The following is a 15,298-nucleotide window of genomic DNA, read 5'->3' on the forward strand; positions in this document are numbered from 1 at the left end:
TTTCTAGAAATGTATCTGGTAATGTTTGATTATCCTTTTGATAATTTACCTAATAGAGCAAACACTTAAACAAGACCACACTGGAAATTCAGAATAAAGCACAAGTAGTAGAAGAGAAAGCAGCAATAGTTATTAAATAACACTTAAAATCTTGTTCACTTCTGAGAAGAATTAATTTGAAGTGCAGCAAATGCCAGCAACTTTGTGAATATTGCAAAATGGCATCTATGAAAAAGCAGGATTGAAAAAGTTGTCAAGTATTTCTTTTAAGTATCTTAGCAGTACAGATTTCATAACACTGTCTTTAGTGTCTTTTTGTTATTGTCATCCAAAACGTGTATTATGGTAAGTTTTAAAGAGAATTTTTTCTTTATGTAAGAGGCCATTATATTCATCCAATGTTTCACTATTTAGAGCTATTTTTGTTTACAGCGACAGGTAACCAACTCATGCCATCAATTAACAACACAGTAGCAAGTTTTTCACTTGCAAATAGAAGAAAATTTAGATTTATTTATGGCCTCATTGTAACTATACAATAAAAGCTAATTATTTTAAAGACATATAATTTACAATGTTAAAAATAATATCATAAAGCTCACAGCTGAAATGCTGTCAGAATATTTTTGAAGTGCACGTTTTGTGGCATTGAACCCTGCTTTTCACTGACATAATAAAATGAGGCATATAGATATTATTGTTGGTTCCATTAGACTGGCCTAATCTTTTCCAGTCTCCCTATTTTCTTTTCTTTTTCCTTTTTCCTCCCAGATAAGGGGAAAATTGCTCAGTGTGCCCTCCGCAGTTGCCATGGCAACCAGTCCATCACACACAGCTAACCTTTTCATTCACTGTGTTGATATTATCTGTAGGAGCATCTTCTGAATGTTGTTTTCCTAGAGCAACCATAGTGCAGTCGTTATCTGTCGTCTTGTCATCTTCCTTTGAATTCTTTCTTTGTCCCATTTGGAGTTGACTAGACTTGTAGGCCAAGGCCGGGATAGTGTTCACTAAAATTAACTGCAATGGTTTTTTATTTTCCTTGTACTGACACTGAATATACCTGGAAAAGGCTGACCTGTAGGTCTTATTGAACAGTGTGTACACTAGAGGGTTGACCGCTGAGGAGAGGTAACCGATCCAAACGAACACGTTGAGCAGGGCTCCGATGACATCCTCGTTGCAGGACTCTTTGCAGATGACGGCCATTATGTTGGTGATGAAGAAGGGGCACCACATCACCACAAACAGAAAGAAGACGATGCCCAGCACCTTGCAAGCCTTCTGTTCGTTGCTGATGGACTGCATAGTCCTCCTGCCGTAGGAGCCTGGCTCCCTGTGGATGGACCGCTGGAAGAGCTTTTCTGAAGACAGGGAGCCCTGAGGCAGGAAGCTGAAAGAAGCTAATTTGGCCCGTGTTCCAAGATCACTCACACACAGAGTAGCTTCTTTCTGGAGCGACTTGATGGTTAGAAAGTAGGTGATCACCATGATGGTTAAGGGAATGAAAAAGGACACGAAAGAGCCAATCAGGACAAAGTTATCATCGGCGAGTAAGCAACTCCCTTCCTTAAAGACCTTCGAGTCATCCTGGAGCCCAAAGACTGGTATTGGCATAGATATACCTGGAGTTGGACAGAAAATGAAACATGATTATTAAGGAATTGAGTATATGAAGGCAGGAGCATCACCACATAATGGCTGTTCACAGGATTTTATATTAGCATTGTTCAAAACTTAACACAGGGACTTCCCTGGCAGTCCAGTGGTTAAGACTTTGCCTTCCAATGCAAGGGGTGCAGGTTTGATCCCTGGTCGGGGAGCTCACATCCCACATGCCTCGTGGCCAAAAAATCAAAACATAAAACAGAAGCAGTATTGTAATAAATTCAATGAAGACTTTAAAAATGGTCCACATTAAAAAAAAAAATCTAAAAAAACCGCTTAACCTATGCTTTCAAAGAGAATTAAAATTCCCTTGGACTTACTTATCTGTTTTATAAATATATATTACATGGTTCCTTATATTTACATTGCCCTATATAGACAATCCTTTACTTATAAAGAAATACAATAAATCTAAGTTTAATTTTTTTCATGCTATATTTTTCTGATTATAACATTATACTTATTAACTGAAGAAGAAACATAAAAATGACCAAATGATGCCACCACCCAGAGATAATCATCATTAACAATTTGATGATGTTTATTTTAGGTACACACACACCATGCATGCACATTTAAAAACAAATTCAGATTCTATTTCATATACAATTCTATAACACTTTTTTCACCTTACGTATCATGAGCATGGCTTATACAAATAACTTCATAAAATCAAAAACAAAATATATTTTCTGGGCTTCCCTGGTGGCGCAGTGGTTGGGAGTCCGCCTGCCGATGCAGGGGACGCGGGTTCGCGCCCCGGTCCGGGAAGATCCCACATGCCATGTGAGCGGCGGGGCCCGTGAGCCATGGCCGCTGAGCTTGCGCGTCCGGAGCCTGTTGCTCCGCAATGGGAGAGGCCACAGCAGTGAGAGGCCCGTGTACCAAAAAAAAAAAAAATATATATATATATATATATATATTTTCTTTCTAGAAAATTTGGAAAATGCAAAAACGTAACAACAAGTAAAGAATAATAACATGTATTCCTGCCAGTCAGGGGCAACCATAATTTACTTTTTGTGTAGTTTTATTCTTCCATTTCCATGCATATATATATATATATGTGCATGCAATATTTTATGTGCAGTTTTATATCTTCTTATTCCATTTAACATTAAATCATAAAATTGCACATATCTTAAAGTATTTTTGAAAAACATGTTTTCTAATGTGAATTTAAATTAACTTTAACCAATTTTGATTCTGTTTAAAAAATTTTTATTATGGAAAAATTGTAACATATACAAACAACACAAAACAAAAGAAAACAAAATCCAGCACAATGAACCTATTGCCCAGCTTCAGCAATGATCAACTCAAGGCCAATCTTGTTTCACCCATATCCCTACTTGCTGCAACCCTCCCATGTTATTTTGAAACAAATCCCAGACATCATATCATTCAATCTGTAAACACTTTAGTGTGTATATATATATATATATATATATATACACACACATATATATAAGCTATTCACTCTTAAAAATCCTAATACTATCACAATACCATTCCTACTTCTAAGTAGAAATTTAATATTTCCTTAATATCATTAAATATAGAGTTGGTGTTCACATTTCCAGTGTCCCATAAAAGTCATTATATATTTTTAATAATATTTTTATAAGTAGCACATTCCAAAGGGTGGATTACAAACAAGTAAGCAGCCAGAGACTTTTCTTATTGACAGATACAAATTTGGGTACGTAATGAGACATATATATGGGAACGTGAGCCGTGGTCAGTTGCTTTGTCACTCCCATTTGGGGAACCTGTAAAGGTCTTAGGCTCAGGCAGAGGAGGGAGCAGAGGGAATGAAGGCAACAGTTGGCCTCTAATCATGCTAATTTCTCCCCCATGATGATAGGACCAGCTGGCCACAACCACCATTGTACAGTTCGGGGCAAGTGGGAATGTCTTCCTCTACTGGCCTGGGACTGGTCAGGCCAGGCAATCATGTGTTTGTCATAAAGGAAGAATCAGGATGATGGAGAAAGGAGAGGAAACATGATTCAAATACTCTTTATAACTTAGTTTAAGGTTGCTTCCTTTGTGAAGAGTAGATACCACAGGGGCACCCTGGGAGAGGCAGCAAAATTGTCTTCCTAACTCTTGCCCATGTTTTCAGCTCCTTCAGAACTGTATAATAGGGAGTATCCTGGTCCCTGCTTCTGACCACCCTTTAGAGTCTAGTAAGTGGTCACAATCCAGCCAGGAACACAGGTTCATTCCAGAGGTGGGAGCTACCGCTTGCTTGACTCTTGCTATCCGTGGAAAAACTCCCTTTGAGGATCTATAATCTAACTTCTGCATACTCAGAACAGAGCTTATCACCATCCAACTATGGATTGGACTGTCCTAACCTCGCGTCACCTCACACTGGCCATCCTTGCAAGGAGGGTGCATTAGCTTGAGTTAATGTAATGCTTAACACAAATCTCCCCCAGTGACATTCGCCACTATCTTCACAGACTGAGTTGTCAATATGTGTCACTTGTCTGTGCAGGGCCATCCCAGGATTCGTGGAAGGTGGAGGCAAATGACGTCAGAGCCGTTCTTAAGGGCACTCAGTGTGGTTGATGACTCTTCATTTCCTTCATTCCTCTCTGTCCCTGGCCTGTTTCTGGGAACATTCTGTGGGCCAAGGAGAGACGGAAGAAATGTGGCTCCAAGGGGGACATCCTCTGAGATTCAGTTTTGCTTATCCTTCAAAATACTCTTGATTGTAAAAGTTAAGACACGGTTTCCAAGAAGAGTGTTTTGTTGTTCTAATGTTTGAACATATTATCTGTGAAAGGTGTTGCCTGTACTAATCTACAGGATCTTTGTTAGTGTAGTTGTTCACTAATTAGAACGGATGCAACCAGCATGCCTCCCTGGATGTGGTGAGGATAAAATGAATGAAATATGCGGAACACCTAGGACAGTGCTTAGTGCAGAGTAGATGTTCTACCAATGGTAGGTAAACATGAGAGTAGCTTTCTTTGCAGGATTATTCAGATTAAATACACTAACTTGATTTTTCTCTAATTTTGTTCTATTTTGCTTGGCTTGTGTATGCTGGACTATAATGTATAACAGATCTTAAATCAAACGAAGTTAAAAAGACTTTTGGCTATTGTCTCTATAGTTAATAAATAATGATGTAATTATTATCTTCTGCCAGGGTGACAAAGGGTCTCAATCAATTTTAGTTTTGTACAGCTACAACTGTAGATTGCTTTTCTAAAGTGATGAATTATAGCCATTATGATTAGTCATGATATACAGAAACAAAATATCAACTGTCCAAGAAAAAAGTATATGATTTTGTTATTCAACTCTTGGGTGTGCATTTTCCTGATTAATACAAAGGAAGTCACCACCTTGAGAGCCTTTTGCCCTATTTGTTTGTGACCTGGTAATTTATATAAGAGGCAATTCTCAATTACCAGAAGATAGGATTACCTAAAACACCAAATTTCAGTCACTTGGAATTCATATATGTACCGTGCCCTTGTTTGAGGAGAAGACATACTTTCTCTCTCTCTCTCTTTCACACACACACACACCACCCCCTCCAGAATGGCCCAACTTCTGTGGTCAGGGAGGGAAAGGGATGATGGAGCCATTTCACTGAAGTGCAGATTCCTCCATTAGGTCCCTGGGATGAAGAGCTGTTTCAAAGCAGCTGGGGCAAGAGGACACAGATAGGTCATCTACTAGGGAGACCTTGGTTTGGAGGGGCAGAATCAAACTGATTAGGTCTTTCAGTGGCCCATTCCTCTTTATATGTAACAAAAATATCTTGAATGCTCTCAAATACCGTTCTTTTCAGTGTCTTACTCATAGTAGATGGTAAGCAAGGGTTTAGGGAAAGAATACCTAGACAGTTAAAGCAATACTCTATAAAAGAGGGGGAGGGATTTATGGCAAAGAACATTTAGATAGACTTTGTGGGTACAATAAGCAATTCAAAAACAAGCTCCTACCAAGAGAGACGAAGATACTCCCTGATAGCCAAGATTGTGGTCACAGCCATCTCCAGTGCATTAATTTTCTGATTGCTTTGTTTGATAATAGCTGCTTTTGGAGACCTGAGATCTCCTCTCACTTGAAATTTCTGCATATAAAGCATTTTCCTTTATGAACAAACAGACAGTAGCTTGAGCTACGTGACTCTGCATTTTGTTCAACATATTTTTCTGAGGAGTGGAAAACAGCAATCAAAATTCAGTATGAGTATTGGATACTCCTTGCTCATTTTTATTTTTTTTAATTCAGACTAAGACAATGAAATAATAGGAAACATTGACACCCAGGAACATGAAGGCTTTGGCTGGTGTCTTTCTTTTAGGGTAGCCCTACCTAGTCTTTGTGTATAAGGTTTGCACTTCTGGTTAACATGTTACCACAGTCAGGATAAATGGCTCTAACTCTGTAGCACTGGCTGTGAAAAGCAAGCTTTATTCTTAATCCTAGATTTTTACACTTTAATATTTTGGGACTGAAGGTACTTCTGAGACAGTGTTTCCTTGGGAAATAAGAAGGTTGATTTACTAGGGAGAGATCCTCCGATAGGGAACCAGTGGGAATCTCCAGGTCCTCAGGTCAGGTAGGAGGTGGAGAGGAAAGAAACAAATACTCAGGATTCCCGTGAAAAAGACCAAATTTTGGTTCATAGGTTTAATTTCCCCTGAAACTACTACTTTCCCTTTGTATTTTAACACATGCTGAATTTTTTCAAGTTATAAGTACGGATTTACTAGCAGTTTGACAGAAAATGAATACTAAAGGCTGGTCATCATACCACAGGGAGAGAGAGATTGAATATATAGGCCAACTGGGGCTGGGACTCACCATCCATCTAATACAGAGTTAGCTCTGAGTTAGCTCAAGAGTTGCTGAATTCCTTATAATTGATGGTCTGCTGACGGGGCAGGTGTACATAGCAGTGAAAGCGAGACATACATCTCAGTTACCCAAGAAATTGTATATTTCTTCTTAGACTAATTCTGAATATCTCTGACAATAAATCGTAACTTTTCAAAGTACTTTTACTTGTATTCATTGACTCTGAATTGATTTTTTTTTTTACAAAATTGTAAAAATACTAACCACATTGCCCTATAGGCAGATAAACATTTCATTATATAGAAAAACTGAGGCTTAGCCAGCTTAAGTAATTTATTTAGAATCACACAGCAACTTAGGGGGAAAAATCGAGACTCAGGTTTCTCAATTCTTACGGCTGATTATTTTTATCTGCTTATTTGTTTCTTTAATGGTGGTTATAAAAGTCTATGATTATATCAGAGGTCCTTAACATCGGTTTTAGGAAGAGAGGGATAGTCCTAAAATCTGCAAAATTTGCATTATGTACACTGTTTTGGAGAAGATAGAGCCCTCATCAGATTGTCAGAAAAGCTTCTGCTCCCAAGGCTGTTAATAACTACTGAATTATATCAACACCCTAACTATAGAACATACACACACTCACACACACACACACACACACACACACACACACCAATGATTCTCTACATCTTGATACTTTCTTTTTCATTCTTTCATCTCAAAGGCGAAATTTCCTCCAGTGAGACATTATTTTTGAGGCCAGACAGATACTTTAAAACTGAAATCCTTATAACCAACACCTGTTTTTTTTCTTTTTTCAATATAGCAGTTATTCTCAACTATGGCTGCATATTAGATTTACCTGGGGAGCTTTTGAAAATTACTTTGCCTGGGCTCCATTCCCAGAGTTCTGACATTAGTACCTTAAACCATACTAATGTTCAGGTCCCACAGGGACATTATTATCAACACAAAAGAACACCCAGCTGATGCTAATCTACAACCAGTGTCGAGAACCTAAGAGGTATAGGATTAAAAGTGTAGTAAAAATGTGTTTATTTTAAAATAAAACCAAATCAAGTAAAGTTTTACAATTCTGCCCTTTGCCTTCATTAAACACATCTATGAATTTTCCAAGGGGCTCAGGCTAACTTCCCGCAGCAAACAGCAAAGGAACATGGGGAATTGATGGAGAGGAAAAGAAGCCTGCCCTTTATCCCTCCCCCTTCCTGGGCAGGAGTTGTCCGGGGGGTGGGGGGGGAATGTTGAGTGAGGTTATTATGTGAAGCCCCAAGTCCTTGTTTCAATTCTTTGACTGTTATGACTGCATCTCCAAAAAGCTTTTAAAGTTTGTGTTCTGCCCTAGTCCATACATGATACTTGGAAGAAATGCTCAAAGTCTCCTTGTGGTACAAGCAGTCGTGCACTCCCTGCCGCAGCTGGTGGCCTTGGTTCCCGGTCCTTGCTTCCTAGAAAGGCGATTTCTTGCTCTTCTGACCCACGCTCCTTTCCCATTGTGTTTCATAGCCCAGAAATTGTGCTTTTTTAAAATTTAATTTTTATTTTATATTGGAGTATAGTTGATCTACAATGTTGTGTTAGTTTCAGGTGTATAGCTGAAGGGCTTTAGTTATAATATACATATATCCATTCCTTTCAGATGCTTTTCTCATGTAGGTTATTACAGAATATTGAGTAGAGGTCCCTGTGCTATACAGCAGGTCCTTGTTGATTACCTATTTTATATATAGTAGTGTGTATATGTTAATCCCAATCTCCCGATTTATTCTTCCCCGTCCCGCCCCACCCCACAGAAGTTGGGCCTTTAATGCGACGATCTTGCACTGAAAGGTAAAGAGATTGAATTCTGACTCGTCAAACATGGATTGTCAGCTGTCACTGGGACACCTGAAAGTCCATCCACATCTCTCATCCCAGGTGGATTGGCGTCCACCCACCACCTTCTTCCCCTGACAATATGTCATGAAACCCAAATAGAATCTGAATGATACAACGGAATTTGAAAAAATTATCAGAGCCTCATTTTGTTGTTGGAATCACAGTAAAGCTACTTTTCAAATTCTTCCATTCAACTTGTCATCTGTAATAAGTGGATATCATCCTATCCATCAACAGAAAAGTGTTCTTTTCTAGACTGCATATTTAGCGACGTGCTCATGAGCAAAGGTTTATTTGCCAAAAAAATTCATCTCTGACCCACATGATGGAACCTCATCTTTAAAGAACTACATCCTTCCATTTGTTTAAAAGGGGGTAGATTTTGGAGTGATTCCTTCTGAAAGCTTGGAGAATGAAACTCACATGTGACACCTCATTTCAGAGACTCTGATCTAGAAGGTGTGTGTAGAAATGGTTACAGCGTCTGAAAAGTGAGCTTGTAGCAGGTGCCTTCATAATCCAGGCCTATGGGGAGTCCGTTATTCCCCCAACCTCTCTCATCCACGGCTTCACAAAGCACCACATTTATCACATTACGTTGTGAAGAACTACAGTGTCCCTAATGCTCGAGCCATTACCAACGACGGAGCCCACCCTACCCTACAAGGTCTCTGTGATCTGGTCCTAATGTCATTATTCAACCTTCTCGATTTTGACATAGCCATGTGGTGTGCTCTCTCTTCGTTATATCTTGAACTATTCAGGAGGGTATTACACGTAGCTTGACTTTCCAGCTAATCACATAGTGTGGTCTGGGTAGCTCCCGAGATCCCTCTGTCCCCACTGTGTCTTCCCCCAGTGGCGTGCTTGGTATACTGCAGTGTCCCGCTGCTAGAGTGAAGGGTCCCATTTTGCGTACCTATAGTACCTCGGTGGGTCAACTATGAATCCAAACTTGAGTTGTAGAGGCACAGAGATGCACAGCAGGGGAGACTCCTGAGGGCATGGGCATCGGAAAGAAGCCCATCATAGGAGAGAGACACAGAGAATAGCTTGGGATGCAGGTCAGAGAGGAATGTGGTGTCCATGGCATGTTGAGTTGTTCCTAAAAGACTTGAGCACCATGGGGGAGGGAAGATGCACTGTACATAGTATCTGGGAGGTATGGACTCACTTTTTCATTTTGCCCTGGACCAGTTCTGATGCCACCCATTCCCCTGAAATGCTCTACCAGCCCATGGTGGACTCCAGAATTTCTCTGTAGCAAGGACCTAGGGGTGGCAGCTGGCTGGGTGTGGGGAGCCAGGCAACCTGTCTGGTGGCTACATTTGTTTTTAATTTGACTGTTTGATTATTTGGGGGTGGTCTGGAGGCTGTAGATGGAGATCATGTTCCCAGACCATATTCTACGTTTCTTTTGAGACATATCTCATGACATCCTTCTTTCAAGACATCCCTTGTATGAAGCGTTCCCCAAATTATTTCTCTCTGTAATAAGAACTCCTTTTTTCTTACTCTCTAGTCCTTCATCACCTCCATAAATAATTTACACTGAGCTAACTTACACTTCTAATGCCTTAGAATTTTTCTCTAGAAATGTCATTTCAACCATGTGATGATAATCTCATTAATGGCAGGGATATCATTTCTTTTACTTATGGCCGGTCCCTCCAGCATCATGCAGCTCTGTTCATACCTGGAACTTAGTAAATGCTTGTGGGATTAGTGAGCAAATGAATGAGAAGAAGAGAGAAGATAAGGAATTATAAAGGTAAAGTATAATCAATTTTATAGACACAACTTGCATTTCTGGATTATCTCAGAATATTTTCCTTCATTTTTGCCCGAAAACCAAATGAGTAAATGAGGTTACCAATTAGCCACATAGGGCAGAAAGAGAGAAAACTGATATTTATGTGACACTTAACGTGTATACCTTGTGAGAGAACTATGTATAGGATTAACCAGCACACGTGCTGACTACCTTAACAGCTAAAATCACAAGGGAAAAGATGGCTGTGAAATGCAGCAGCTGAGAGAGAATCAGGAGACCTGGGTTTATTCCTGACTGTCCTAACTCATAGATCTAGAGCTGTTGTTTTTCTCAAAGCTCTCTTTCAAGTAAATTAAATAGGTATGTATTAGGAAACTAGAGCATGATACAGTGGGGAAAGCACAGACTAGGGCATCACAAGACACAGGTTTGCACCATCACTAGCTGAGTGACCTTAGGCTGCTGAACTTTAAAGCCTCCCTCTGGAAGGTGGAGATAATAAAAAGAGGCCTTCCCTAATTTACCTACAGGGCTTTGGTGAGAAAACAGTGAGGTGATGTGTCAATTATTTTGTAAACTCTTAAGTTCAAAGTGATTATTATTAACTTGGCACTGTGCTTGATTCTGTGGGTACCACAGAAGACCTTTGAGAACCTTCGTGAAGTCTGAGATCTTGTAGGGAAAATGAAATAGACACAGGTGATTCAGAAAGACAGCAGTGCAGGATAGAATGAGATCAAGAGGCAAAACAGGTGACGGGGATAAACACTCCTACAGGACGTCAGAATGTGATGATCATTGTGGGTTAGTGTCTCCAGGAAAGAGTTGTGTAGGGGACAGGATGGCTAAGCTGGGTTTTTTGGGTGAATAGACTGGACAGGGGTCAGGTCCAAAGGCACGGAGACAGGTATACGATCGCTGTACATCCGGGGCCGAAGTGCACTTGGCCTTGCCGGGGCTGAGTTGAGCTGGGTTTGGCAGGCAACTGAACTCAGGAGTAAGCGCACATGCTCATCAGAGGCCTCAAGAAGGTCCTCTGTCTGTGACAGCAATCTGTTTTAGTCATTCATCCAGTGATCAAATATTAATCGAACATACAGTGAACTAGGTACTTTAGGAACTGAGAGGAAGAAGCTGCTTGAGTCTATAATCACTACAGTTCAAGATTTTCGGCTGTCGTTCACGAACTCATCAATCCAAAGCAAGACTAGGAGGAAGAACATACGAGGTGTAAACAGAAAATCTAGGTTTAGCACTGGCATCAAATTGTTAAAATGCAAACAAGGTAAATCTGTATCTACCCTGGATATATTTTTTTAAGGCAGCTATAATGCAGGATAGCAGTTCTCAAACATTTTGGTCTCAAGACTCTTTTACACATTGAAAAATTATTGGGGACTCCAAATCGTTTTTGTTTCTGTGGGTTACATCTATAAATATTTGCTGTATTAGAAATGAAAGCTGTGAACACTGAAGATAAGTTATCAATCCATTTTAAAATGAAACGAATAAACCCATCATATATTAACATAAATAATATTTTTTATGAAAAATACTTATGTTTTCCAGAACAAAACAGTGAGAAGAGTGGCACTGTTTTGCAGTTTTGAAACTCTCTTTAATGTTTGGCTTAATAGAAGACAGCTGGATTCTAACATATGCTTCTGCTTCAGTCTGTTATATTGCATGTCAGGTATCCTCTGGAAGATTCCCCTGCACCCTCATAAAAGGATGAAACAGAAGAGGGCAAATGACATTTTATATTTTCCCAGCTTTACTGAGATATATTTGACATATGCCATTGCGTATGTTTAAGGTGTACAATGTGACGATTTGATACACATATATTTTGCGAAATGTTTACCACAATAAGGTTAGTTAACACATCCTTTACCTCACATAATTACCATTTTGTTGTTGTTACAGTGAGAACATTAAAGCTCTACGCTCACAGAAACACTCAAGTATACAGTAAGTATTGTTAACTATAGTCACCACGCTGTACCTTAGAGTCCAGGACTTATTCGTCTTAGAACCAAAAGTTTGCACCCTCATTTCCCCCAACCCTGGGGTTGCTAACCATCATTTTACTCTGTTTGTATAGATTCCACATATAAGTGAAATCATACAGTATTTGTCCTTCTCTGTCTGATTTATTCACTTAGCATAGTGCCTTCAAGGTCCATCCATGTTGTCACAAAAGGCAGGACACAAATATATATACACCATATTTTCTTTATCCATTCATCAGTGGACACTGAGGTGTTTCCATATCTTGGCTATTGTGAATAATGCTGTGAAGAACATGGGGGTGTAGATAGCTCTTTGAGATAGTGATCTCCTTTACTTTGGATATTATTATTACTATTATTATTATTAAAATAGTATTGACCTCCTTGGCTTCCTGAAAGCATCCCGGAGATCCCTGGAACCCACATTGCAAGCCACTGACGTGTAGAAGAAAAAGCCACCAGCTTCGAATCAGAAAACTCACGTTTGGATCCCCTATGACCTTAAGCAAGCCACCTAATGTATCTGAGCTTTTTCTCCCATAAAATGGGGGATTTGGGCTATCCCTGGTGGCGCAGTGGTTGAGAGTCCGCCTGTCGATGCAGGGGACGCGGGTTCGTGCCCCGGTCCGGGAAGATCCCACATGCCGCCGAGCGGCTGGGCCCTTGCGCCATGGCCGCTGAGCCTGCGCGTCCGGAGCCTGTGCTCCGCAGCGGGAGAGGCCACAACAGTGAGAGGCCCGCATACCGCAAAAAAAAAAAAAAAAAAAAAAAAAAAAAGGAGGATTTAATAGTATCCCCATTAAAGGATTCTCATGAGGACTATAAATGAGAATTGCTCTACTGGTTATAGTAAATACAGAATTGTCTAGCAGACAGAAATAACAGAGAAGAATGTTCGACAGCCTTTCTTAGTGTGCAGACCAGCTTGCTGTCATCCTTGCAGCTTAGCTTAAAATCTGTCTTGCTTGCCTCTTTTGCACAGAGGTCTGAGAAGAGGGAACCAGTTCACTAGTCACTACAAGGGCCATGTAAAGCAAGACCATCTCCTAGACTGGCTGAGAACAGACTCCTCTGCTCTGACATTTTCCACAACTAAGTAGCAAGTGGTGAAAATTTAATGACCTCTTCTGCAGATGGTGACAATTAAGTCAACTGCCACGAGTACTGAGTAATGGGTGTGCAATGTGATATGACTTCAGAAAGTACATGTTAGGATTCACAGAGCAAGGATATAAAAGAGTTTTCTCCTGTGCACTTCCTCTGCGGGAACAAGGGCGGCCTGATGACATCTGGGGCTTCTTTCACAGGTGCCGGGATTCGTGGAAATCAGCACGAATGGCTTTCTCCCAAGGCAGCCCCAGTGAAAGGTTCTCAAAGATGGATCTACCACTGCTTGCTTTATCAGTCATGGATTTTGGTTTCAAGCCATAGAAGCTGATTGGGCTGATTTAGCAGAAAATGACTTTAATAAAATGATACTGAGTAGTTCAAAGAATTCTTGAGAGGGCTGGGCTCCAGGCTAAAATTCCAGGAGTAAAATTGCATTGCCGACCTGGTCTGATGTGGAAACTTCTGCTCTTTTCTTTGTCTACTGAGCATCAGAGCCTCCTGCCTCGTCAGTGTCACTTCTTTACTAGGGAGTCAATCATGCAGCCCCTGGGAACCTGATGGCCCAGCCGCCTCCATGCTGGCAAAGACATCATATTTGTTCACTTTGCCCTTTTCCACATCACAGTTTTGCCAGGAACCACAGTTTTGCCATGGTCTTTGGAGGAACCTAGACCATGAGCCAATGTCCTAGCTACCAGGAAGGCTGGGAATCTGAGTTCTGCCTCTCGGGAATTTCTCCAAATATAGAAAGGCTAGTTGAAAGAGACAGGCAGCTATGACTACGGCGGGTACCCATTTCACTGGACCTAGGTATGGCCGATTTGCAGCTGTTTTAATTGGGCTGGGTGTGGGGAGATGCCTCGTCCAAAGATGGCAAGGCTGGAATTTCTAGCCTTTTCCTATTTTCCTCTTTTCCCTACGATTGTTCTCTTTCTCCGTCAACCCTGCAGTCGGCATATGTTCAAGTATCTAATACTTAAAAGTAAATCAGTCTGGAAATTACATACCAGTAGCTGTGAACCTGAATGCATACGGGACTAATGTAGTCATATAGCTGGGTTATGGGTTGGGGTATAAGATGACAGGAGAGTGGTGCTTGGAAAACTGAACAGGACAATTGGGTTCAATTAAGAAAAAACACATTGTGCAAGTCAAACCAAACAGATCTCTGGGCCAGACCGAGTTTTCATTTTTCAATTAGCTTGGCATAGGTTTGAAGCTTTAAAAAGTGTTTTGCGGTGGATTCTTCTATATTCACATCTCTTATAGGCTTCTCATCTTGGCCTCGTCCTTGGGGTCACTGTCCCTGTCCTGATAAACCGACGCTGTTTCTACCATAAGGCTCAAACACATTTTAATTTTTGTTCCTAAGTCCTTTGATCAAGCAGCGTCTTTCTCAGCGTGGGTTGCAGATGCACTCCCCTTGGACTCAGATCAGTGCTGCTGCCACACAGGTGGATAAGCTCTTGTTCTGACAGGTGTCCCTGGAGGAGGGGGACACAGAAAGTCCCTAACTAGTGACTCCCGTTTTTAACCTGAGCTGGTCTTCTGTATGGCCCTCCTGTCTTAGCCCCTCTCTCTTTGAGCTGGTAGGATACTAGAAGCTTCTTCACAGCTTCCCACTCTTATCCCCCATCCATCTGGTTGGCCCAGACCTCCAAACTTCCCATCCAGTTTAAGGGAGTCTGAGATGAAGAGCTTTGGGTTTTGATTCTCCTAGACTGTGTTTTCAGCAAGTGCTACTAAAAGTACCACTCTGTGAGATTTCATTTACTCTAACTTCTACAAGGTTATTCCTACCCTGAAATTTTACTGATGTTGGGGGAGATAAAATTTTTGTAACAACTGTTGGTGGGAATGTAAATTGATACAGCCACTATGGAGAACAGTATGGAGGTTCCATAAAAAACTAAAAACAGAGCTACCATACGACCCAGCAATCCCACTACTGGGCATATACCCTGAGAAAACCATAATTCAAAAAGAGTCATGTACCACA

The 15,298-nt window shown here is 40.7% G+C and overlaps 1 protein-coding gene across 1 annotated transcript in view; it reads right to left on the reverse strand.

Moving 5' to 3' along the window:
- Window positions 1-825: 825 nt before the first annotated feature.
- Window positions 826-15,298, reverse strand: part of HTR2A (5-hydroxytryptamine receptor 2A) — a gene marked incomplete at both ends in the record, with an annotated part of 55,730 nt that continues 41,257 nt past the window's right edge. Inside the window, one exon of the mRNA XM_082675709.1 lies at window positions 826-1,625. Coding sequence (XP_082531835.1) covers window positions 826-1,625 — 800 coding nt within the window. The remainder of the gene's footprint in view (window positions 1,626-15,298) is intronic.

This window comes from Grampus griseus (assembly GCF_964374135.1).
Source record: "Grampus griseus genome assembly, chromosome: 18".
NCBI lineage: Eukaryota > Metazoa > Chordata > Mammalia > Artiodactyla > Delphinidae > Grampus > Grampus griseus.